A 24709-nucleotide genomic window follows, 5' to 3' on the forward strand; every position below is an offset into this window, starting at 1 on the left:
TGGATAACTCAGAAACAAGCTTAAGGTGAAGAAAGCTATTGTTTAGTATGACTCTGGGTGTATGTTCTGAAATTATTTTTGTTCATGGTCACATTAACAACTAACTGACATTGTCTCTGTGTGCTGATTTCAGGAATTACATGACAGAAGCCAAGTGAAAGCCGTGACAAGGGCAAAGTCTGTCTCTCAAGAGATGGTGAGAAAATAAAAAGACGACCCACGTACTTTGTAAATTCCATTCTATAATAACTGTTTCTCTGACATTTTGCTTTCCTTGTAGGATGTGAGGATGTTAGAGATCCCTGCTGAGCTGTCCGCCAGACTCCACAGCACAGCAGGTTATAGTCATAAAAAAATCAAACTACAGAATCTATATGAAGAAGTCACAATATGAACATAAACAGTACTAACAATTTTGGTGGATCCATTCATCCAATGAAGCTTGTGAATGCACTTGTGCCTCTTTCTCACAGGGCAGAAGCAGGGATCAGGAGTCACAGAGGTCTCACCTCCACAGGTGAAAGCAGAACATAAGCTCAACCTGCCTCTTGATGTTGACAGCTACCCATTCTCACGCTATGCCAAGTCTGTATTAAAGGTGAGTAAAATATGAGCTCCCTAACATCACATCCGAAAGCATTACATTGACTTACAATAATTTAATCACCTCACCTCAGTCTTAAATCCTCTCATCTGACTTGGGCTCTGGAGGCAACAAGCAATCTATCAGGACCAAGGTATCTAGATATTTAGTTAAAGACATCCTTTCTGTGGCAGTCATTGTTTACAAAAGCAGTTAATTCTTTTAATTAAAACATAGAACACCTTGTGGATATTTAGACAATGGGACCTTTTTTAAAAAAAAAAAAAAAAAGGAATACTCATGTTAAAAGTATTTAAATAATAAAATAAATCAGGACAACTCCAGTTTTATGATGTAATCGCCAAATATTAGAAAAAAATTTTTTGACACACTTCTATAAAAATTTACCATGCAAAGAAGTCCACTCGTGCATGCATGTACTGAAAAAACATTAGCTACATTTATTGTTCGTACTCGTGTCTCCCTCAGGATACATGGTGCCAGCCTCAGGGATATCCCCTTCAGAAACCCCTTACAGCTCAAGAACCTGAAGATGCCAGAACTGCTTTGGAGATTTACAAACTGGTATTTTGAATTCATTAGAGTCTATGTGGCATTAAATACATTAAATATGATCTTTTGTCGTTAACTAAATTTTTTGTTTCATATCGTGTCTTTACAGATTTTGCATTTCACAGGAGATGTAGATATTAGCAGCTGGCAGGAGCAAATTTTAGGCAACTACATAGTGGAGAAAGGCCAAAGCCTGCCAGCCTTGAGGGATGAGATCCTGGTCCAGCTGGTTTACCATACTTGGAGCCTGAAGGAGGAGCAGCAAAGCCTGAGGGGCTGGTTGCTGATGGCCTGCTGCCTAAGTGCTTTCACACCATCACCATCACTGGACAAACATCTACTCAAGTAGGCGATGCAAAAATGAAAAGTAACCGTAACTCGAATATTGTGTTTTGAAAAATTTGGGGGAGTTGACATGCTGATGTCCCTGTCACCCTATCAAATGAAGGGACAGATCTGTTGGTTTGAAGTCACCTCAAGGCGACTGTTGTTGTGATTTGGAGTTAGTACTCACATCATCTTTAGATAATACACATAGGCTCTTGACTTTATGCATAATGATGTCACATTCAGTCCTGTGGAAAGTTGTGTATTTAAAATATACACATTACCCTTAGCCATTACTGGCTACTCTGGCATGAATGACTCTAAATAACTTTATGGTAAATAACACAATATAGGCAAAAAAAATAATGTGAAAGATTCCACATTAAAATGTTTTAGTTCAACATAAATTTGAGGATATTTAACCGTTCGTCAGATTTTATTTAATGATGTCGTATGAAATTATAATGTTCTCTTCATGCAGCTGAAGCTGTGCAGGTCTGAGATCAGCAGCTTTCCTAAACACCAAACTGAGTTACCGTTTATGCTCTATATAGTGACAAAGTTATATAATGATCATTAATCCCTTTGACGTTATTTCTTTACCTTTATTTAAAAGAAAAAAAACAGCTTTCACAAAAGCTTTCACTGACACTACATCATGTGATACTTCGGCCTTTGTACTTTTGTACTCATCAGTTAACTTTGGAGTTACTATAATGAGTGAACATGCAGGGTAATTTGTCTGTTGTCAGTGGATGGTGCTGAGGTTTGAATCTTGGGGTAGCTGCTATAATCACATAGAGAAAGGTGTTTAGGTGGGGTTTACTTAACTTTATAGTTAAGTGGGAAGCTTTGCGGAGGAAACCTGGTCTTGTTAGGAGATACAACATGCATCCCACTTTGGATGGAGCAGCTCTCATTTCTAGAAATCTGGCCAGATTTATTAAACCCCCAAAACATGACTATCCAGAGTTGGAACCAGGAAGCAGAGTTGCAGTCTTACATGCCTCTCTTCAGCTTCTCCTGTTATCCACCTAAAACCCCATCCCCTTAGAGACTGTGTCAGCTTCCAAACAGACAAAAAACAAACTAAAAACCAGCAAAAAAAGAGACTTAAACATAAAAAAAATTACAAAGAAAGAACAATACAGCATCCTCAACAGCGCCAAAGAGTAAAACAGTACAATGTGGATTATTAAACATTAGGCCTCTCTCTTCCAAGTCTCTGTTAGTACATGAGTTAATAATTGATCAATAAGTTGATTTACTCTGCCTTACAGAAACCTGGTTACAGCAGGATGATTATGTTAGTTTAAATGAATCAACACCCCCGAGTCATTCTAACTAATCAACCAAAGACCAAGACAGATTTTCAACCCTTTCACACATACTGGTCACTACAGTGGACAGCTATTCAAAGGCTGTTTTCTTGTATTTGTGTCAGTGTTGATGGTATTAGTGATGGGTCGGTCGTGAACGAAATGGCTCTTAGAGCCGGGTCTTTGACGTGAACGACGCGAGCCGGCTCCTTATCGCGAGCCGTGGGTTTTTTTTCTCTTTCTCTCTCTCTCTCGCACTTTTTTCCGCTTCACTCCGCACGCGAGCCTTGTGCTTTACGCTGGGCAGAGGGGGGAGGGGCGGTAGTTACACTCAGTAGCACAGGAACAGAGCAGGAGGGGGAGAGAGAGAGAAAGAGAGCCAGGGACAACAACGTCCCATTAGAAAGGTATAGTAATCATCCACAACTATTTTCAGTTGCAGATGATAAAGGATTCAGAAAGTGTATTCATGCAGGCCCATATGACAGAGAATGTGCATCTTCTTTTTGTTTTCATATTGTAATTTATATTTAATTGTGTTGTGGTTTGCAGTGTTTTGTGTTCACTTTAAATTTGTAAAAGGAAAAAGCTGAAAATTTAAATAGTTAAAAGTTGAAATGTGAATAGTTGATTTTTGTATTATATGATTTATTTATTACATGTCATGTGGAGTGAATAAATAAAAGTATATTTATGGTGGCCCCTAGAGACAAAGCACATACGAACTTCAAATCACATACGAACCCTGAAGCACGTACAAACTCCAAAGCACGTAAATACACGTACAAACTCCAAAACACGTAAAAACACGTAAAAACTCCAAAGCACGTAAATACACGTACAAACTCCAAAACACGTAAAAACTCAGAAGCACATAAAAACTCAAAACACGTACAAAAGACAACAGAAGTGCTCCAGGATGCTAGGGGGCAGTGTGGAGCTTTTGTTACCTAGTGGCTACACAAGCCAGCAAGTACCAACGACCGGATTTGGTGTGTGGTAGTAAGAGGTAAATGAACTTTTTAAAAAAAATTTGACTATATATGAATGCTTGTGTATAAATACACAAACAATACACATATGCTTTCATGCTTTCAATTGTGTAATTTAAGTGATCTAGGTAGCTCTGTTTTGGAAGTTCAGTTCATGCTAGAAATGTGTTTTGGAGTTTGTACGTGTTTTGTCTCTAGGGGCCACCGCATATATTTATATATAAATATATATAAATAAAACCACTTTCTTTCTACATTAGTAATTCCTTTTGTGCATAAATTTATATTATTGCTAATAATAAATTAATTAAAGCAACAAAACAATCTGAAGAGCCGGTTCGGAGCCGAAAGAGCACATGAACCACTGCATTGGACACTGATGTGACACTTTATACCTGCCACCCAGTCAAAACGTATGTTGTCCACCTAAGTGGACATGTAAAAAATTGTTTGAAAAGTACATATTTTAAAAAAGAAATGAAGTTCAAAAATCTTTTTTCATGCCTAAAGATAAATAAAACTACTTAAGAAAAATATTCCTGAATTAGCTTGTCATAATTCCTGCATGAAAGGGTTAATTCATTTGAAAGCCTGATGCTTGCTTAGCTTTTTCCACCCTAGTTGGAAAACTCAAGAAAACAGTCGGGATTTGTAGCTGTAGAAATTAAATTGAATTGACTCTGTTATTGTCAGTCTGCTCCAGGATAACGATGTCCCACTTCTGCTGATTTTGTCAAATGCTTTTATGAGCCTTGCCTTCAAATGAATATATCTAAGACTAAAGAGTGATTTCAGGAGATTTTATTTTTATTAAAATTCACATTGCAGAATATGTTCAAAGTTATAAATCTCTTGGAAAAAACCTGCACATAAAACTTGCAGTTACTAACATGGACTTACAACAACATCCATCCTTCCATCCATTCGCTTCCGCTTATCCTTTTCAGGGTCGCGGGGGGCGCTGGAGCCTATCCCAGCTGTCATAGGGCGAAAGGCGGGGTACACCCTGGACAGGTCGCCAGTCTGTCGCAGGGCTAACACATAGGGACAGACAACCATTCACACTCACATTCACACCTAGTGGCAATTTGGATTATCCAATTAACCTATCCCCACAAGCTGCATGTCTTTGGACGGTGGGAGGAAGCCGGAGTACCCGGAGAGAACCCACGCAAACACGGGGAGAACATGCAAACTCCACACAGAAAGACCCCGGTCTGATGGTGGAATTGAACTCAGGACCTTCTTGCTGTGAGGCAACAGTGCTAACCACCGTGCCACCGTGCTGCCTTGATAAAACTGTGATGATTTAATTTGATCGTTCTTTCCTTTATGATACTTATCTGTAAAGAACAGAAACAATCAAATTGTTAACAGCCTGATTGTCAAACCACAGCTGAACCAAGCATCTCTGTATACCACACAGTTAGTGGTTGGCTGGTTCAATTTTCCTTGACAGTTCACACCCATTGCACAGTAAGTTTCAGTTTCTTCTTTCTGGGTAAAGATTTCATTTGACTTTGAGGCTTCATTCTAATATTGTACAGTCTTTACCTTACAATAAAAAGCACCTAGAGAGAAGCTATATAAATAAAATTAACTAAATTTAAGTCAATCGTTGGTGACTTTGTTAGTGTTATAAAATATGTTCATTTTCACCAGACCTGATGCCTCTGCCAAATTTTTGTAGTTCTTGAGCATATTGTAGCCCTCTAATAAGGGATTCGTTTTTGTAAAAAATTAAATAAAATGGCAATATTAAGAATAATAAGCAATAATAGGGCCCTTGGCAGATCTTAAGGTATACTGCAGTATGGGGTTGGTAGAGTTGAGGCATTTCCTGTAGTCACTGGGATGTCTTGCACCCTGTCTTCTAATGTGGCTGTAGCAAAAACAAGTTACTTCCCACTTACTGTGTCCGCTAGGTAGTGTACAACAACACATAATATTATAAGTCATGCTGTTGCATATGTAAGAAAACATCAATATAGCTTTGTTAGAACAAAACTTGAATAAATTAACTAGCAATATGTCCATGGTGTACCTTGCCTCTTGCTCCAGATGGCTCCAGCCCCTTATATATATATTTAAGCATGCCATAAGCAACTCATTCCATAACTTCATGGAATGGATTTCTATGCTGGAATCTAAGCCTTACATCACAGAGCACAATTCCCAGCATTAGATGCAGTGCTTCAAAGCACACTGCCACTGGACTCTACAGCAGTGGATACATGTTCTCTGAAATGATGAATGACACTGTGTCTGACAATCTGATGAATGAGATGCCAGAAAAACAGTATTTGTCTAAACGCATTGTGCATGGGAACACTTTGGGGATAGACCCTTCCTGTTCCAACATGTCTGCGCACCAGTGTACCATGCAAGGTCCATATAGACAAGGGTGAGTTTGGTGTGGAAGAACTGCACTGGCCTGCACAGAGTCCTGATCTCAACCCTATAGAACACCAAAAGGATGAATTAGAGCAGAGAGTGCAAGCCAGGCCTTCTCATCCAACATCAATGTCTGACCTCACAAATGCACTTTTGGAAGAATGGTCAGAAAATTCTCGTTAACACATTTATAAACCTTGTGGAAAGCCTTCCCAGAGCAGTTTAAAGCTGCAAAAGATGTGCCGAGATCATATTAAACTCAATGAATTAAGAATGGGATGTCACTCAATTTCATGTGTGTGTGAATGAATTTGTGAAAAATTTATCCAGGACGCATTTGCAATTTCAGTTGAGCGTGCTGAGTAAAACTCGCTTCACTTTGGACAGTGATTCTGATCATCAAGTACTTTCTTGTTCATGACAGGTTTGAGCTTTGGTTGTTCCTGAACATCCTAACCATATTTTGTTCATCTGAGGGTGACAGTTTGGATCTTCTTCAGACTTTTGCAAAGTGGTGGCACATCTTATTTACAACTGACGAACATGCTCGGATAAATTATTTGAGCCTGATTGTATAATTTTGACTCTGTGTTGATTTAAGAAAATACCAAATAAAACTGGAACACATTTTTGCACCTGATTTTTATTTTTTTTAAATCAAAGAACAGTTCAAAGAAATCATTAAAAGCCTAAAATTATGATGTCATTCACGTCCATGATGATGAAGGTATTTAAACTTCAGACCATAATCATAACTTCCTCTGTCACATCAGCTTAAACGACTATGAGACTGCAGCACATGACAAATAAACTTGCTTCCCAGTACTTTTTATTAAACTGTCAGATTTTGTTACTCAGTCACTGAATGGTGTTCTAGATTGTTACGACCCACTTTAACCCCTGCAGGTATGTATCTGACTATGGTCCAGGGGAGTACCGTTCACTGTGCCAACATAAACTGCTGACATCTATGAAGCTTCCATCTCCAACCTGCCGGATGTACCCACCCACCGAGCTGGAATGGACATCCAACCAGAGAAAGGGAACCATGTTGGTAGACGTTCACACCTACAATGGTGAGACTAACTGAACATTTCCATTTTTGTACCATGAAACTGGATCAGTGGGCCTAAAGGCAGTGCAAAAATATCAGCTTTAATAAACTCACAACACCATTTGGCGTTTTATTTCAGATGAGAAGTTTGTAACTGAAGTGGAGTCTTGGACCACAGGAGAGCAGCTAGCGTCGTGGATTCTTCATTTCAGGTATAAGTTGTAAACATATGTGATTTCCCCCACTTTGCTAACTAATGTTTGCATTTACATGCATCTTCCTTAAAATTTTGTGTAATGTGTTGTTTTGTGCCATAGAGGTGTTTCGGAAGTGGTACAGGGCTGGTCAGTGTCTCTTTTTTCAATCGATGACGGCTGGTCTGATTTAGCTGGCTCAGATTTTGTCATGGATCTGCTGGCTGGAGCTGAAGCTGAAGTGCTCCCACCAGAAGGGACTCCCACCTCTACTTACTCTGATTACCTGTTCAGCAACCAGGGAGATAGGTAAAATAGTGAACAATTGTTTGGGGGTTTGTTTGTTTCATTTTCTTGGAGGGTCGGGGGCATCTTTTAAAGAATCCAGTGGCACTTATGACAACTGTTTTTCTATAGGATGTTAACAACCGATCAAGATGACTTTATACCACCAGCACCACCCATACAAGCTCCTGGTCTACCTCCTTTTGAAGGAAACCAGTGGAGAAGAGATTATCCACAGGAAGGTAAGTATTATATGGTGAAATTTTAGTACACTAGTTATCTAATTAACACCGTCAGGAAGACCAAACAGAGCCATCTACTAATGTAAATGTTTAGCTATAGTTTGTCTCTTAGGAATTAACCACTTTCAGTTTAATGTTATTTATTTATATAGTACCAAATCACAACAGCTGAATCAAGGTGCTTTATATTGTAAGGTTAATACCCTACAATAAAACAGAGAAAACGGAGGCAATTCCAACAACAGATGACTCCCTATGAGCAAGCACTTTGGCAACAGTGTGAAGGAAAAACTCCCTTTTAACCAGAAGAAACCTCTGTCAGAACCAGGCTCAGGGAGGGGCGGCTATCTGCTACAACCATTTCTGGTTGAAGGGGGTAAGACAGGACAAAGATATCAGTTAGAGAAACATTCTACAAAAAAAGACCTATAATTTTAATTTATGTTTTGTTGTGTTTCCCACTATGACTTCACATGTGATTGGCTGCTTCCAGTAATGGCAGCAACATGATAATATCAGATCATGCAAGGAACGGCTGTCTGCAAGTGCACACAGGCACAGTTCATTACTTGTCTCACCAGAAAGATTTTTTATTTTCTAGACCATGCAGTCCATCTAGCTCTAAATGTGTCCACATAGCATTTCAGAAAATGTTTCACTAAACATGATAATGATATATAAAAGAACTGACGACAACAAAAAACTGCCACAAAAAATACAAGTGAGATAGTAAGCTTTATTTTGCAACCATCACTTTAAACCAGCAGATAGGTTGTCCTCCCTCTGTCTCTATCTATATCTATTATGGCTGGGGGATAACAAGTATGTCCACACTAATTATTTAATATTGAATAGACATCACACTGCAAAAAGATCTATACTAGTGCTGGGGCTGCACGGTGCTAACGCGTTAATTAGCTAAACATGCTAACACGTTGACGCCGTGCAGCCCCACACACGGGGTGATCCGCATTAACTCACTAACAGAGATTTGCCACATGCGGTTATGGCATTAACAAGATTAACGCTGACAGCACTAATCTATACACTACAAACCAAAATACATTCAGAAAAGTTAGGTGTGTGAAACAGTGGCTCCCAGTGAAGGGCCGTTTTTATCTGTACAAATGCCGCCTTGCACTGCTTTATCCCCTGGCCCAGATCTGGGGCACCCTTTCACGTGAGGTCAGTCAAGGGTCTGGTCCATTCCCCAAATCCAGGCACGAACCAGCGGTAGTAACCAGCGTGTCAGGCTACATTTCACTGTGTGTTATACTTGTATAACTATGCATGTGACAAATAAAGAACCTTGAACCTTGAACCTTGAGCCAGCCCCAAGATGCAATGGCTACTGTTTTCTCCACCTGTAGGCACACCTGCCCGCCTCCCAAATGGTACGCTAACACTGTGCCTCCCTTGATCCAAACGCAGACTTCTTTGGGTTGGCTATGAGCCCCGCCTACATCAGGGACTCCAGGACCACAGCTACCCAGTACACATGCCGGTTGTTACTATGGATGATAACATCATGGAGAAGGCTGTTTTTTCCTTGGATACTGCAGACAAGGGAATCTGCCAGTAGCCCTCGGTTAAATCCAGTGTTGTGAAAAATTAAGCCGGATCTTTCCAGTTAAGGAGTCCAGCAGCCCCAACCCAGGCCATGAGATAGGCATCAGACCATGACACCTCATTCACCAGCCATACCACCTCATAGTCAACATCGCCAACTCACCGTGTGGCCACAAAGAGTCCTTGCCACTTGGCGAGTGTCTTTACGCTTGAAGAAGGGCATAATACAAGCACTTTGTCTCCCATTGAAAATTGCCTGAGTCTAACCCCTCTGTTATACAGGTGCTGTTGACATTCCTGGGCCTGGAATAAATTCTCCCTTGACAACCTTGACAATGATTGCAGCTTTGCTTTCAGGTCCAGGACATACTAAATCTCATTTTTAACTGGGCTTGGGGGGAAAGGGGGAAAACACAATGAAGGCCTGGGGAGCCTCCCACACTGCAAACAACAAAGGGTCTATCCAGCAAGCCCAATTCCTTTCATCCTCATGAATGAACTTGAATAACAAAATAAAAACAAAATAAAAATACTTTTATGATTATGATTGTGTCAAAAAGTAGTATAAAAAATATTATGTTGATATTTAGTTTTTGGTTGAAAAAATAAAGGAGTAGTCGTACAGGCAACCAGCAAAGACAACACAAAGGTCCTTTTTTTTACTCTAACTAATGAGAAATTCTTTCCATCTTCAGGGCGCAGTCGACAGATGGAGGCCTATGTTGATGACATATTTGAACCCGTACTGGACAATGGACCTCCAGTGAGTTGTGTTGTGTTTCTTTGCAGTCTGGCTTATAATTTTGTCTTCTAGCTGAGGGCACAGTGACTACTAGGCTAGTATTTCCCAGAGAAAAAAATGTTCATGCATGATAACTTTACTTTCTCTGATACGAAAAACAATGTAAGAAAGGAAAGATATAAAGAGAAAAAGAGAGATGCTTTAAGGTAAAGACTGCTCATTTGATAAATTAGAAATTTAATGCTTGTATATAACGATGTAATTTATACTAGACAGTATGTGCAGGCTAAACTGTGTAGTATGCATTTTTAGTGTTTAGTTCAGAGATATGCTTATATATTGTAGAACATTATTATGTTGTTACTGAATTTGTTAAGGCTTATTTCCAGCAACTCCACGTGTAGTTGTGGCTGCCGTGTCACTTATAATGTGATACACAGCTCATTTTTGTGTGTTTGTGTGTGTAGGACATGGAAAGAGTAGCTATTCTGAATCGCAGGATGAGAGGGGGAGGGGGGATTGGACCGATGCACTCTGGCATGTATGGAGCAGGTAGGAAATTCACACGCCACATGTATTTACTTCGTAGTTGAACTACAAAACATTCTTAAACGTGTAGATTGTTCATAATGTTCACACTAAAAGGTAAAATCGATCTGCTTAGGGGTAGGGGCAGCAGCCTACGCAGACAAAGCCAAACCTCCCTCTGCCAAGTCACCTCCAGCTTATCCAGGGTAACCCCAGGCATTCTCAAGCCAGCTAAGAGATGTAATCTTGCCAGTGTATCCTGGGTCTGGCCCAGTGGCTCCTCCAGGTGGGACATATCCAGAGCACCTCACACAGGAGGTGACCAGAAGGCATCTAGTCAGATATCTGAACCATCTCGCTGGCTCCTTTGAATGTAGAGGAGCAGCAGCTCAACTCTTAGCCCCTCTCAAATGACTGAACTCCTCACCCTATCTCTAAAAGAGAGACCAGCTACCCTTAGGATAAAGCTTATTTCTACTGCTTGTATCCGCACCCTCATTCTTTCAGTCACTACGCAAAGCTCGTGACCATAAGTGAGACAGGGGACGTAGCTTGACCAGTAAATTGAGAGCTTTGCTTTTATGCTCAGCTCTCTTCACCATGATGAAGCGGTACATCGTTTGCATCCATCCATCTTTGGTCCCAATCCTTCTATCACTCACTTCCTCCCCTCTTTCCTCACTCGTGAACAAGACCACAAGATACCTAAACTACTCCACTTGGAGCAGCAATTCATTAATGACCCTGCGTGGGCGCTCCAGCCTTTTCTGACTGAGGACCATGGCCTCAGATTTGGAGGTGCTTCACACTAGGTTGCAAACAACTCCAGTGCAAGCTGGAGGCCAACTCTACTTGCAATGAAGCCTGATGAAGCCAGCAGATCCACATCCACCTACACCTAGAAATTATGTCCATAAAATTATAAAAAGAATCATTGACTAGTGGCAGCTGTGGCAGAGTCCAACAACCACTGGAAATGAGTCAAACCTATTGCCAGAAATGTGGACCAAGCTCACATTTCTCCTTTGGCTCACAACAACAGGCTAGAACACCCCATACTCCTGAGTATGCAAAAAAACCCAAAAAAAAAACAGGACAAAGAGCTGGTTGAGTGTTCTGCATCCAGGACAAAAAAAACAGCATTGACCAGGGTTCAACAAATGGAAGAGCTTTCCTTTCTGCTCCGCCCCCCTGGGGGGCATGAATTACTCATCTTGCCAGGTGGGTAGCAGTGTGATGGGCGACTCTGCTTCCTCTACAGAAGGCATGTCAGTGTGGTTAAAGAGGTCCTCAACGTTTTCCTTTTACCACTTGACCATATCCTCAGTTGAGTTCAGCAGCCCCCCACCCCACCACACACCCTGTGAGTAGAGCAATGCTTTCCCTTAATGAGATCCCGAATGGTGCCAAAATTGATTCAAGACTAACAGAAAGTCATGTTGAATCTGTTGGGCATTTTTCTTGGCCTTCAGACAATAATTCTGATTGCTACACTGCCAGATGGGAAAGGCAAAAAAAGAGAAGAAAAGAACAAAAGGCCAATTCCTCAAGGGCAACTCCAGACTGGAATAGAGTCCAAACCCTCTCCAGGAGATTGGTTATGGAGCCCAAGTAAGTGAGTTGAGATGAGATCTACTATATGTAACCAGTTGAAGGAGCTTGGAAAGAAAGTAACTGGCCTTTTTTAAGTTTCATGAAGACATTTCATCTCTCATCCAAGATGCCTGGTCCCTTGTTTTAGTTCTTTTCATAAGGGTTGATTGAATTACTCTTTGTCTGACCCCTCACCCAGGAACAATTTGGTTTGGGAGACTAGGGGGCAACAGACGCCCCTGGCACCTGGGATTACTAGGACACACGAACTGAAATTGTATTGATGTTCGTCATATATCTTATACACATTTTTGAAAGACAGGAGTTTAGCTTGTTATGTGCCATTTCAACTGCACACTAAAACACCATTTTTACAGGTATGCCTATGACAATGCCAAGCTATCCTTTGGGTAAGTAATTTATTACATTTCTGATATAAAGAATCAAGCCTTCACTTCTTCTTTCATCATTGAGAAAATATTCACTTTTTGTCATGCCATTGATTATGAATGTCTTTAGGCCAGCCAGGTTTGTTCTAAGATCTCCATTTGATATGCAGTTAGGGGGCCCTGTAGAAGGCACACTTCAGTATAGTTAACTAATATAACCGAACACAGTACTGCAAGCCTCATTAGTTTACTGCCTATCCTTCAACATTGAAAAGCGGTGAACCATTATCCCTTCTTGACATACAACATGATATATGTAGTGTTGAATTTGTAGTTTTTTCACATTCTGTTTATAATTTTAGTAATTCTTGATAATTCTTGATCTTTTTAACCTCTTAAAAAGGGGGATATCATTAGCTTACTTTGTAGACATACACTAAACAAGCATAGTTTCACAAACTAGAAAATATCTTTTATAGGTCTAGTGCTGTCTGATTTCAATTTGGAGATATCTAATAGGTGACGATTTTGATCAGGGGTCAGGTTGGGCCTAAACGTACCTGCTGTATATATTAAGCAGTTAAAATAAACATTGTTGTTCTGTTTGTTGTTGTTTTTAAAGCCATTTTAAAGCTGATTTGGTTAATGCTGTTTCTTGGTTTATTCCATGTGGAGTTTCATATCTCATATCTGTGTATGTATAATATATATGTATATCGCTTATACTGGTTATCTTTTAGAATACTCATATGCAGTTTAATTTTTATGTTTTGGATTTTTTTAAGTTATGGATTCAAATAAATTACAGAAAATGTTTCAATTCTCCATATGTTGCTTTCTGTATGTATAGGAGCACCAGTCAACCCCGCAATGCCCAGTTATGGTGCAAATCCCATGATGCCAGCCATGCCAGCCATGCCAACCATGCCAGGTAATTCTCCAACATTTCTTATTCATTTTTTTCAGACCTGGGCTCATATGATGACACAGATTATTGGTAGGTCAACTACCACCTCCTAAGGGACAGCCAACCAGCCTCCTCTGACACTGCCTCCTGGACCCACTGCATCCCCACCCCACCCCCCCTCTAGCACATGACACTCCGCAACGTAACCCCATGTCCTGACTTAGTCTAGGGAGTCTTAGCCTACTCACCCCTTAAAGTCTCATTCAGGCAGTCCACCAACTCATTAGTCTGAGGGTGGTAAACGCTGGTCCAAAAGGTTTAATGCCCAGTAGTTCTTCTTGTGTGCAAGACATGAACAAAGTGCCCTGGTCAGTCGGTATCTCTACCCTGGGATCCCGACTCAGGATATGACTTGAAACAGTGCACTCTTTGCTGAAATGCAGCACTGCTTTGGGATATTGTGTTGCATTAACCTGCATCAGAACGAATACAAAGTGATATCCCCATGCACTCCAGTGAAATCCCCCCCCAAACAACTGGTACCAACAACTGTGTGCATTCTTCCTGCATGGGATTGTCATGACTCACTCTGCATAATCTTTCCATAATCATCACAAAATAATTAAATGCCAACGCTACGTCAGGTCGCACTTTGACCATCAACATTTGTGGTCAAAGTCCAACATTTGTCATCACAAGACTGCTCTGGTGGAGCAAATAACTGGAAGTGCAAAAAAACAAAATTATATATGCATGAAATAGTTTATAAGCACTGTGTTTGCGGAGTTTTATATATGTATTTAAATATGTGTAACAATTTGTCATAATTGATCATACACAGCCATGATGATGCCTCAGGCTCCCATGCCTGCTCCTGCTGCTGACCCCATGCAGATGGCAGCAGCAACGCAACAGGCTCTAATCAACCAGCAAGCCCTTCTCATGGTCAGCACTATGATGATCATTTTGTTCACATCCTTTATCACCCCTTCATCCCTCGTAAGGCCAAAGTTTAAATTTCTCCCCTGTCCTCTCAGGCCCAGCAGATGACCATGCAGGCAATGACTCTGTCCCAGCAGCAGGCACAGGAGCAGCAGAAGAAGGAGCAGGAGAGACTGAAGAGGGAGGAACAAAGGCAGAGGGAACAGGAAAGAAGGCAGGAGGATGAGAGGGAACGGAGGCGTAGATCAGAACGGCGTTCTAAGGACCGTTCAAGTTCACCTCCTCCTCAGTCTCGCTCACCCCCACCTGTCCAGTCCAAAGCATCTGCGCCTAAAATCACCCAAAACTACAGTCAGCCTGAGGCAGAGGTATTTATATTAAATATATATATAGTATAGTTTATAGCATATTGTGTGAGCAACTACTTTTCAAAACACTGTCAGTGTGGTACTTGTATTCAGTTGGTTACTTGCTGTGACATTTTTTAAAAAAATCCTTGCCCCCTTGAATTTCTGAGCATTACTGCCCACTCCCACTTTCCCTCTCTGTCACATCCACCCGCTCCCGCAATATTTGTATCCAGTCCTGCCCACAGACTCATAGTTTTCACATGGCGTCAGAGCTAGGGGGATGCATCCACCTAGAGGGAAAAACAGTACTGCAGTCCTTTGCACTCCTTTGCCATCAATCACAGTTTAACAAACCGCCAGATAGTTGCTGTGCTGTCGAATGCACAAATCTACATTTATTTACAGCTGCCAGAAGAGCGTAAAGTATTGCGCCAACACGCCTCTCCTAACCCCACCTTAGGGAATGACCTAATCACACCAATCCCTGCTTCTCCACATTAACCCCGCCTGCATTTTAAACTGTAGGAATGATTCACTGACATTGTGAAAACTTTACTGTTATGACACAACATTAAAGTGACAAATGAATACTTTTCTGGTCCTACACTGTAAATGTCAAAATGAACAAAACATACTTTTTCCATGTGGTAGTTTATTTGAGCTAGTTATGTACTGCTTTCCTTTGCTTTAACTATGAACTGTTTCTTGTTCTTTACCTCCTACATGGCAGCATTGTTTGCCCGTCCAGACTGAAATTACAGGTAGCTGTCCGTACTTTGAAACTATTGATCCTGGGAGCAGTGTAATGTGAGGGATTCTCTACAACATACGCATAGATGTGACTGAACTGGAGCTCGCAGATTGTTAATCAAAAATCCCCCCAAAATTTTTAGTGTACAATCTTTTATAAATGACTTGCAAATACATACATATTATTCAATTGAAATGATGACTGACTTGTTTCTGAAAACAGCTGGTCAATACACTTACAACGTAGGATACAGACAGTGTTTGCTTTAGTCTTTCAATTTGGATTTTTTACCTCAAACTCTGTGAATGTGAAACAATAGTGTCATGTCATTATGCACTTCCTTCTCCTTATCGTTTAAATGTTACTTTTACAGCCAGAAACAGAAGTAAACTTAGATGCAGATGAGCTATACTCTGTCAAAGATAAGAGGGACTTCTTCCAGAAGATTGGTGAGTTCAACAGCAAAATGTTCTTTCTTGCTCAAATGTATCATTCACAAGATATATGTTTGACAGATTATTCAAGTCATGTATAACATTTATAAATTTCTGCAATAACCTTTTCCCTTTCACCACGCTTTTATCTCTAATGTATTGGTCAGATTCATGCCCAAGAATTTTTCTTGATTCCATATTTTCTTGAATGCTTGATTCATGACTTTGTAAAGCCAGGGGTTTAGCCTATTGTTTATTTTTGTTAAGAAGGTCCTCAAGTCAAAATATACAAATTAAATGATTTTAGGCTGCAATCTTTATGGAGTTGATTTTGACTAGTCGGTCCATGTTGTGATGTTTTTATGTTTTACAGGAGGTTTAAATATTGTTTTTCTATTTATAGAATTCAATTTGCATTTTCAGTGATTGCTCCTGTAGTGTTTTTTTTAAGTCATGGTTTTTCTTAATCCCATTTTCTTGTGCTGTCCTACAGCCACTCAGCCCAACCCTAAAGACCCTAAAACCCTAAAGACACGTCAAGCCCCAAGCACAACCAGACAGCAACAGCACTCACCTCCATTAACTTCTCCTTTGCCCCCACGTGTAGCAGCTAAGCCAGAAGGTAAGAGGATTTTACAAGTTCAAGGGTTCTCTGAACTGATCCTTCCTCTAAAAAGCTCATTTTAATTCAGATCATTTAGGGTAATCTCCAAACTAACTACCAAATAAATGGTAAAATGATAGCAAATAATAATATTTTGTACCAAAAACATTATGGATTCAAGTCTTTTTACACGTGAAAGTCTGAGCCAAGGTTTATAGAATAGAATAGAATAGAATAGCCTTTATTGTCATTGTACAGAGTACAACGAAATTGGAGTGCCACTCCCTTGGTGCAAGATTCAATAATAAATATAAATGTAAAATATAAAAAGTACAAAAAAACAATCGTAAGTACTCAAACAATAGTATGTACAATATATACAGGATAGCAGCATTAATATAATGACAGTATGAATAGCAGCATAATATAATGACAGTGACGGTATGGAATAGGTTCAATTGTTTTTGTGCTTATTTACTACGGTGATAGCTCTGGGAAAGAAGCTATCCCTGAATCTGTTTGTCCTGGTTTTATGTGAGCTGTACCGTCGGCCTGACGGTAATAGTTCAAACAGTTGGTTGCTGGGATGAGAGTGGTCCTTGATGATATTGCCAGCTCTGCTGAGGTACCGAGAGTTTGCAGTGACCTCCAGGCTGGGCAGAGAGCAGCCAGTGATCTTCTGGGCTGTGTTGATGACCCTCTGCAGTACTTTCCTGTCTGCAGCTGAGCACCCTGCATACCATGTTGTTATGCCGTACGTTAGGATGCTCTCTATGGTGGCTCTGTAAAATGTCACCAGCAGCCTCTCCTCCAGGTTGTTCCTCCTGAGCACTCTCAGAAAGTGGAGATGCTGCTGGGCCTTTTTTACCACCGCCGTAGTATTTGCAGTCCAGGAGAGGTCATCAGATATCTGCACGCCCAGAAACCTCATGGAGTGTTCCCCCATCCACACGTTCCCGTGAATGTAGAGTGGGACCGGGTCTGCTCTGCCCTTCCTGAAGTCCAAGATAAGTTCTTTAGCTTTCGTGGTGTTCAGTTGGAGGTTGTTAACTGAACACCACTCAGTCAGTCTGTTGACCTCATCTCTGTAGTCCGACTCATCCCCCCTTGCGATGAGTCCAACCACTGTGGTGTCATCCGCGAACTTTATGATGGTGTTTGAGAGATGGGTAGGGGAGCAGTCGGATGTGTAGAGCGTAAACAGGAGGGGACTCAAAACACATCCTTGTGGAGACCCGGTGCTGAGTGTGATGGTGCTGGACCGGTGGGGGCCGAGTCTGACAGACTGTGGTCTATTTGTCAGGAAGTCCTTGATCCAGAGGCAGATGGGGGTGGAGAGTCCCAGGTGAGACAGTTTCTGGACCAGGATCTCCGGGATGATATGATTGAATGCTGAGCTGAAGTCCAGAAAGAGCATTCTCACATAGCTTCCTCGGTGCTCCAGGTGACTCAGCGCAGTGTGGAGCGCTATGGTGATAGCGTCCTCGGTGGATCGATTTGTCCTGTAGGCAAATTGGTGGGGGTCCAGAGTGGGAGGCAGACCGGCCCTGATGTGCTGACAGACCAGTCTCTCAAAGCACTTCATCACTACAGGCGTAAGTGCAACAGGCCTGTAGTCATTTGGGCTGGCCACAGCTGTCTTCTTGGCGATGGGGATGATGGTGGAGATTTTGAGGCAGGGCGGGACGGTGTTTGATGACAAGGAAAGGTTGAAGATTTTAGTGAAGACTTATGTTGTTTGCATGTTACATTGTTTGTTTTTAATTTTGCTTAAGCATTTTTATCATGCAGCTAAGAACTTGACATAACATACCATTATTCTTACATTATTTACTATTTGGGCTACCTCTCCTTATATGCAACAGTGTTACAATACTGCTGTTTCTTTTTTAATCAGGATTCTTTGCTCTCCTGTACACTTGCATTTGAACTTTTTACAGTATTGTTGCAGCATATTTTAATTACAAACTCTAACTCCTCCTTCACTGATGTGTTACTGTAATTCATTGTTCCTGTCAATAGCTTCAGTGATGACCTTTCATACTTAATGAAAATTGGCCAAAATACTGAACCATCAAAGAAAGTGGGTTCGGTTCAGATAATAGTCCGAGCCAAAAACTTACATGTGAAAAGATCCGTAATACAATCTGCTGCTAATGACTTGGTAACTGATGGCACAGGGCATCTTTACTGCAGAATTCTGACCTCAGCAGGCTGTTTTGGTGCCACTATGGATCAGCAGCATATTAGGAAGGCTTGCTAGTGTTTATATCTTACATTTCCTGCGTTTTGTCTCCCATAGTGAAACATCCACAAAGCCCACCTGCAAGGGAAGTTGACCCCCCAAAAGAAAAACCAACCCCAACTCCCCTCACTAAGCCTCAACCTGAACCCACTTCCAACATTCGGGAAATCATCAAACAGTTCAACAGCCGACCACAACCAGAACCCGAACCCTTTCAGCCCGTCAGGTCTGAGCACTTCATCCTCTGTGTACACATTTCCATTAAAGCCTGAAATTGAAGTTTCCTTTAATCATCTGGATACTGCTTGAGCATTCTTTATATCTTACATGTGATGAAAAACTACCAAAGATGAGTCAGCATAAATGTTGGGGGGAAAATGGAAAGGCATTTTAGATCGTCAGAGGTTTGAGTATCACTTTAAACATAATTGGAGCTTTAACCAAATTTTGGTGAATGTGTCCAGTTTGCAGCCAGTCACATGGCTATCCTGACCAATTCAGTCTGTTGATGTCGCCAGCTCTGATGTTACTCCTCTAACAGACCATAGGAGGTACATTGCACTCTCTAAAACAGACTGAGAGAAAATCCCTGACATTTTGCTGTTCACTTGCATCTCTGCGTCCTAAGGACATAGAGCCAGTTTATTCCCTTTTTGTGTACAGACTCAGGTTGTAAAAGGGTCACCATCCCAGGTCCTTAGAACTTTGGGGATGATGTCATCGGGGACTGCAGCCTTGCTCTCGTGTAGTTTCTCCTGCTGTCACTTAACCTAGCCAAAAATTACAATAGGGAAGGGGTTCATTTTATGGGGAAGTTGAGGAAAAGGGAAAAGCGCTGAAAGTAGTCGAAGTTTATGGAATCCAGGATGTGTGATGGAGGAAGCACCACAATGGTATAAACTAACCTAACCCTGTTAAAGATATTATTTAGCTCTTTTGTTCTCTGCAGATTGCCCACTGGTTGTCCGTCTCCCACCTTACACACAGTGGTTTTCTTCTTCCCACTCTATAGCATTGGTGGTGATGTTAGGCCTCCTGCTCTCTTTGTTTGTACGCCAGTATTAATTATGAGTCAGAGATTTAGGTATCTTTTCCCTGGAATTAAAAAAAAAAATGTAAAACTAATGTTTAAATGTTTAAATGTTTTTTTGTTTCCTTTTATCAGATTTTACATCTTAAGCTAGCTCGTTTTACTCATATTCTATCAGTTCATAATAAAACTTGTTGAGAGCGTGCATGTAAATGAAACCTTAATAGAATTGTCTTGTTTTCTACATATCTTTTTTCTCCTCTTTGCAGACACCCTGCAAAATCATTTGTAAAGAAGAGTAACCCCAAAGAGGAAGCTCTGGCTAAGCTTAAAAACAAAGCACCAGTGGCACAACAGAAGGTCAGAATACAAACAAATAACTAGAAATCTTTTTTGTTTGTTTATGCAATTACACTCTTAATTAGGTAATTCTTTAACAGTTTGACATCCTTCCTGTATGTAGAAACAGTGGCTGCCTCCTCCACCCCCTTCTCCAAAGACCCGTTCACCACAGAAATCTCCACCATCAACAAGGGGTCGCAGAGTCATCTCCAACAGCATGAGACAGAAACAGCGCTCCCTGGAGGACCTGTTCAGCTCCCAGCAGCCCCAGCACCCTCCTCCTTCTCCCCCTGACTCCCCACCACCTTCCCCAGGCTTTCAGGACATCCCTGAGCCACCATCAATGGCTGCTCCATCAATAAGTGGGTGTCCCCTGACTTCATGTTTCCCCATACATCAGCATTATTCTGTGACATATTTGGCTGATAAATAGCATCGGCCAACAACAGCTCTATATGCCCTCATATAGCTGAGGGTATGTATCTTTGTCAGTAACTTTAGTTTACTGTGTATTAACTATAGATGATGATATGCCAGAGGACGAAGGCATTCAGTCCAAACTCCACCGCTTCTCTGCTGGGGTTTACTTCTCATACTACAACATGCCAGGAAAACTGTTCCTGCGAAAAGAAGTAAGATTTGCATGCACACAAAAACAATTAGGAGGTTCACTTATATGGATACTGTTTTGGGTCCTTCTTACCATCGTGAAGGACCCATCAAATAGGGATGCAGTGGGTTTTGTGGAAACAAGATTGTTATAAGAGGAGAAACTCCTTTCTTGAAAGACCAAGGTCTTTCATAAAATTCAATTTTGTTTCTGCCAAATCCCAAGCGCCTTCAGGCAGTTGCCTCAAGGTGTTTAAGGTAAAACGCAGTAATACAATAATATGCCCCCTTTAACCAAACACTTCACGACAGTGGAAGGGAAAAGCTTCCTTTAAACAGGAAGAAATCTTCAGCAGAACCGAAATTAAGGTGGGGGTGATGGACGGAAGACGGGACAAAATAATCAATGTGCAAGAGAGTCAGACATTTATAATAACTACTGAAAATATAGAGTGGTGTGTAAGCACAAAAAACACTCAGTGCAGTAGGGTAGCCGCCAGCAGACTAGGCCTATTGCAGTGTAACTATGGGAGGATTTAGGGTCCCCTGATCCAGACCTGCTTTATCAAAAAGGAAAGTTTTAAGCCTAATGTTGAAAGCAGAAGAGTCTGTCTGGCTCCTGAATAGTAGCTGGTTCCACAGAAGATGGGCCTAAAAGCTGAAGGCTCGGCCTCCCATTCTACTTACCATTCTTGTTGTTCTCAGGAACCGCAAGTAAGCCAGCAGTCTGACAACTGCTGTCATTACGCTCACTGCACAATTCTGGAGCAATTGAACGCATTTGCGTTTTTTAAGAAAGCCAGAAAATAATTGTTATAGCAGTCCAGCCTAAAAGTAAAAAATGTGTTAATATTTAAGCGGACAATGTGTTACGGCCGAGAGGGCCAGGCTGTGGGTGTGGACTCAAATGCAGACACAGAGGGAGGCAAAACGGGCTTTATTTACAGTGCCTAGTTAACTTACAAAGCAGGAAACTATGAATGCTATGAACTGAGAACCATGAGGTCAAACTATGAACATGAAACTGAGTGCTATGACTAGGTGCTAGATTTCATGGATGGATCCTGGGAATGGAAAAAGGGGCAGCGGCTTGGATGGAGGTACGCAGTCACTATAATGAGAGGAGACAAGTAGTCAGTGGCAGTCTAGTGAATCACAGCTGAAGGATTAGACTATGGTGGTTAGGGCTTACGCGTTGCAGGTTCAAGTGTCATGCGAGGAGGGGGTGTCCAAGGGGTTCTGGGTGAGGAGTGTCCAGAATATACTTGGAGTGAGGGACTTGGCAGGGAGGCAGGCAGGTGTAGTCCAATGATGGAAAGGAAGCAACCAGATGACAGAACCAGCATCCAGGCGGAGATGTGAGTAGTTTAGTTTGGGAAGTGTGACTGCCAGGTGGGTCGTGAGTTAGCAGAAGATCTGGTCTGTTGTGAATGCTGGTCTTATATGCTGGTGACTTGATTGGAACCAGGTGTGGAAGCTGGTGGAGCCCAGCGGAGTGGAAAAACCCCGTACTCACCCGAACCATGACACAATGCAATTGAAAACGGCATTTCACTACACTTGGAATTTGAAGTACTGCTGTTATAAGTGTGTTAGCCCTGCGACAGACTGGTGACCTGTCCAGGGTGTACCCCGCCTCTTGCCCTATGACAGCTGGGATAGGATCCAGCACCCCCGCGACCCTGAAAAAGATAAGCGGAAGCGAATGGATGGATGGATGGATGTTGTTGTAAGTCCATGTTAGTAACTGCAAGTTTTATGTGCAGGTTTTTTACCCCAGAGAGATGTTTAACCAGCCCTATATTCTTAATCTGTTGTGTGAACAGGTCTGTATATTTCTTTTGTTCATCTATATATCTGATAGACATGGTAGACACACAGAGTTTGGAATTCTGTAATACTCTATTTTTACTTTTTTTTTTTTTTTTAGATAATCAAGGACACTTACTCTGACAGCTGCGAGAAGATCAGCAAAGAGGAGAGAAGGAAGATGAAAGATCTGCTGGGTAAGATTTTGACAGTTTATCATAAACCTTAATGCGACAATGCTGCTTTTCCAATCATTATCCGCCAGTGGCTTGAAAGAATATGACTCAGTTACACCATTTTTGCCACCCACAATAGCAAATTTCAACATAGGAACAACTATAAACACCATCCAGGACAACAACATGAAGAAGAGGATTGTCATTGCAGCTCGAGACAACTGGGAAAACTACTTTACTCGTCTGTTCCCTGTGAAGGTGAGCAGACCAAAAAATCAAAGTAAAAAACATCCAAACTGTACTGTCCGTTCTGTGATCAGTCGAGTTCGGTTGCTGCTTCTCTGAGCTTCACTGCTCTTTGTGTGTTTAGCCAGCTGTATTCTACAATATACACTCTTCCACACCTTTATTTAGTATAACTATTCAAAAACAGGTACAGATTCAGGTTATTCTATCTAAGCAACCAATCAAATAGCAGCAACTCAATGCATTCAGGCATGTAGAGGTCCAAGAGGACCAAGAGGTCCTGCAGATATTTCAACATATATTTATATATGTTTTAATATTTCAGTAGCTGCAAATCTACCAGGATTTTCCCACACAGCCTTTGTCAATCACACACAGTTTTGTATGTGATTAAGATAAGATCTTATTCTAGCAGTCAGCCTCATTGATCATATGAATAGGGCATCTAACTAGCCAGAAATTTAAGGTCATCCAGGTCGTCATGTGTTCAAGAAATTCCTGCATTCTGGATAGATAAAGCTGGGTATCGTCTGCAAAGCAATGAAAACTTATGCTGTGCCTTCCAATTATACTCCATGTAATTAGCTACATTAAAAACGTAATTAGTCCTAGCACTAAACCCTTGGATTTCCATAATTAACATTTAACATTAACATTATGTGTGAAGAGGACTTCCCTGTTACATGAACAAATTGGAGTTTGTTTGATAGATATGATTCAAACGGATGCAGCACAGACAGATTATGTATCAAACTGCACAGAAAAGTTGTCCGTTTGGTGAAAGAGCTTCCCCTGCAGCCTTTTATTCTGTGACACAGTTTACACAAACACCCATAGTAATTGAACTAAGATTTACAAATTTAAGTAACACAATTACAACATTTAACAATTTCAACCTAACAGATTGGATGGGGAAAAATGTGTGTAGAGTATGCAGGGTTCACCATGAGGTTATATTACTCTGATTGGTTGAGTATCTCCATGGTATCAGCTGGAAGATTGCACCATATGAAAAATAAGATTGTCAATTGATAAATTCAGATTCAACATTACTCTGGATTGTTTCTGCCCATTTTGATGTTTTTATTATAATAACATATACAGTATGTTCAGGGGTATATGATTGAGATATTGGGTCTTGATTGAGACACTAAAGTCATGAGCTGTGTAGTTTAAAGTGCAATACAATAGAATCTATTGCACTTTACACTTCTTACAGATATTTATTTGCAAGCATCTCCTGTTTGTACGCAGCCAGACAGTGGGGATGCCCAGGTGTTGGGTGTCTCTCATCGCGGGATTCGTCTCCTTAAGATGGTGAGGGCATTGGGGATAAACCCCAAACATCTCCGGCTACTCAGAGGTTACAGGTAAGCATTTGCATGCACAAATTCACAGAGTAAGGGTATTTATTTGAAATACTTTCTCACTGTGTATGTACATTCTACATACTATCCATTTTTAATATTAAAATAAAAAA

At 41.1% G+C, this 24709-nt stretch overlaps 1 protein-coding gene across 1 annotated transcript in view; it reads left to right on the forward strand.

Moving 5' to 3' along the window:
• Positions 1-24709, forward strand: part of myo15b (myosin XVB) — a 126743-nt gene that overhangs the window by 88134 nt on the left and 13900 nt on the right. The window contains exons 23-49 of the mRNA XM_086273304.1: positions 134-196; positions 281-338; positions 474-598; positions 1073-1168; positions 1266-1501; positions 7095-7264; positions 7382-7454; positions 7560-7745; positions 7854-7963; positions 10228-10295; positions 10742-10826; positions 12773-12805; positions 13635-13715; positions 14533-14636; positions 14729-15001; positions 16108-16183; positions 16662-16790; positions 17741-17751; positions 18190-18367; positions 19075-19243; positions 20317-20407; positions 20511-20751; positions 20912-21021; positions 22765-22824; positions 22929-23004; positions 23123-23241; positions 24484-24599. Of these exons, the coding sequence (XP_086129430.1) occupies positions 134-196; positions 281-338; positions 474-598; positions 1073-1168; positions 1266-1501; positions 7095-7264; positions 7382-7454; positions 7560-7745; positions 7854-7963; positions 10228-10295; positions 10742-10826; positions 12773-12805; positions 13635-13715; positions 14533-14636; positions 14729-15001; positions 16108-16183; positions 16662-16790; positions 17741-17751; positions 18190-18367; positions 19075-19243; positions 20317-20407; positions 20511-20751; positions 20912-21021; positions 22765-22824; positions 22929-23004; positions 23123-23241; positions 24484-24599 (3137 nt within the window). The remainder of the gene's footprint in view (positions 1-133; positions 197-280; positions 339-473; positions 599-1072; positions 1169-1265; positions 1502-7094; positions 7265-7381; positions 7455-7559; positions 7746-7853; positions 7964-10227; positions 10296-10741; positions 10827-12772; positions 12806-13634; positions 13716-14532; positions 14637-14728; positions 15002-16107; positions 16184-16661; positions 16791-17740; positions 17752-18189; positions 18368-19074; positions 19244-20316; positions 20408-20510; positions 20752-20911; positions 21022-22764; positions 22825-22928; positions 23005-23122; positions 23242-24483; positions 24600-24709) is intronic.

This window comes from Aulonocara sp. 'chitande type north' Nkhata Bay, linkage group LG18, assembly GCF_057382095.1.
Source record: "Aulonocara sp. 'chitande type north' Nkhata Bay isolate Kocher_YH1m ecotype deep benthic linkage group LG18, A_spYH_male_GT1.1, whole genome shotgun sequence".
Lineage (NCBI taxonomy): Eukaryota > Metazoa > Chordata > Actinopteri > Cichliformes > Cichlidae > Aulonocara > Aulonocara sp. 'chitande type north' Nkhata Bay.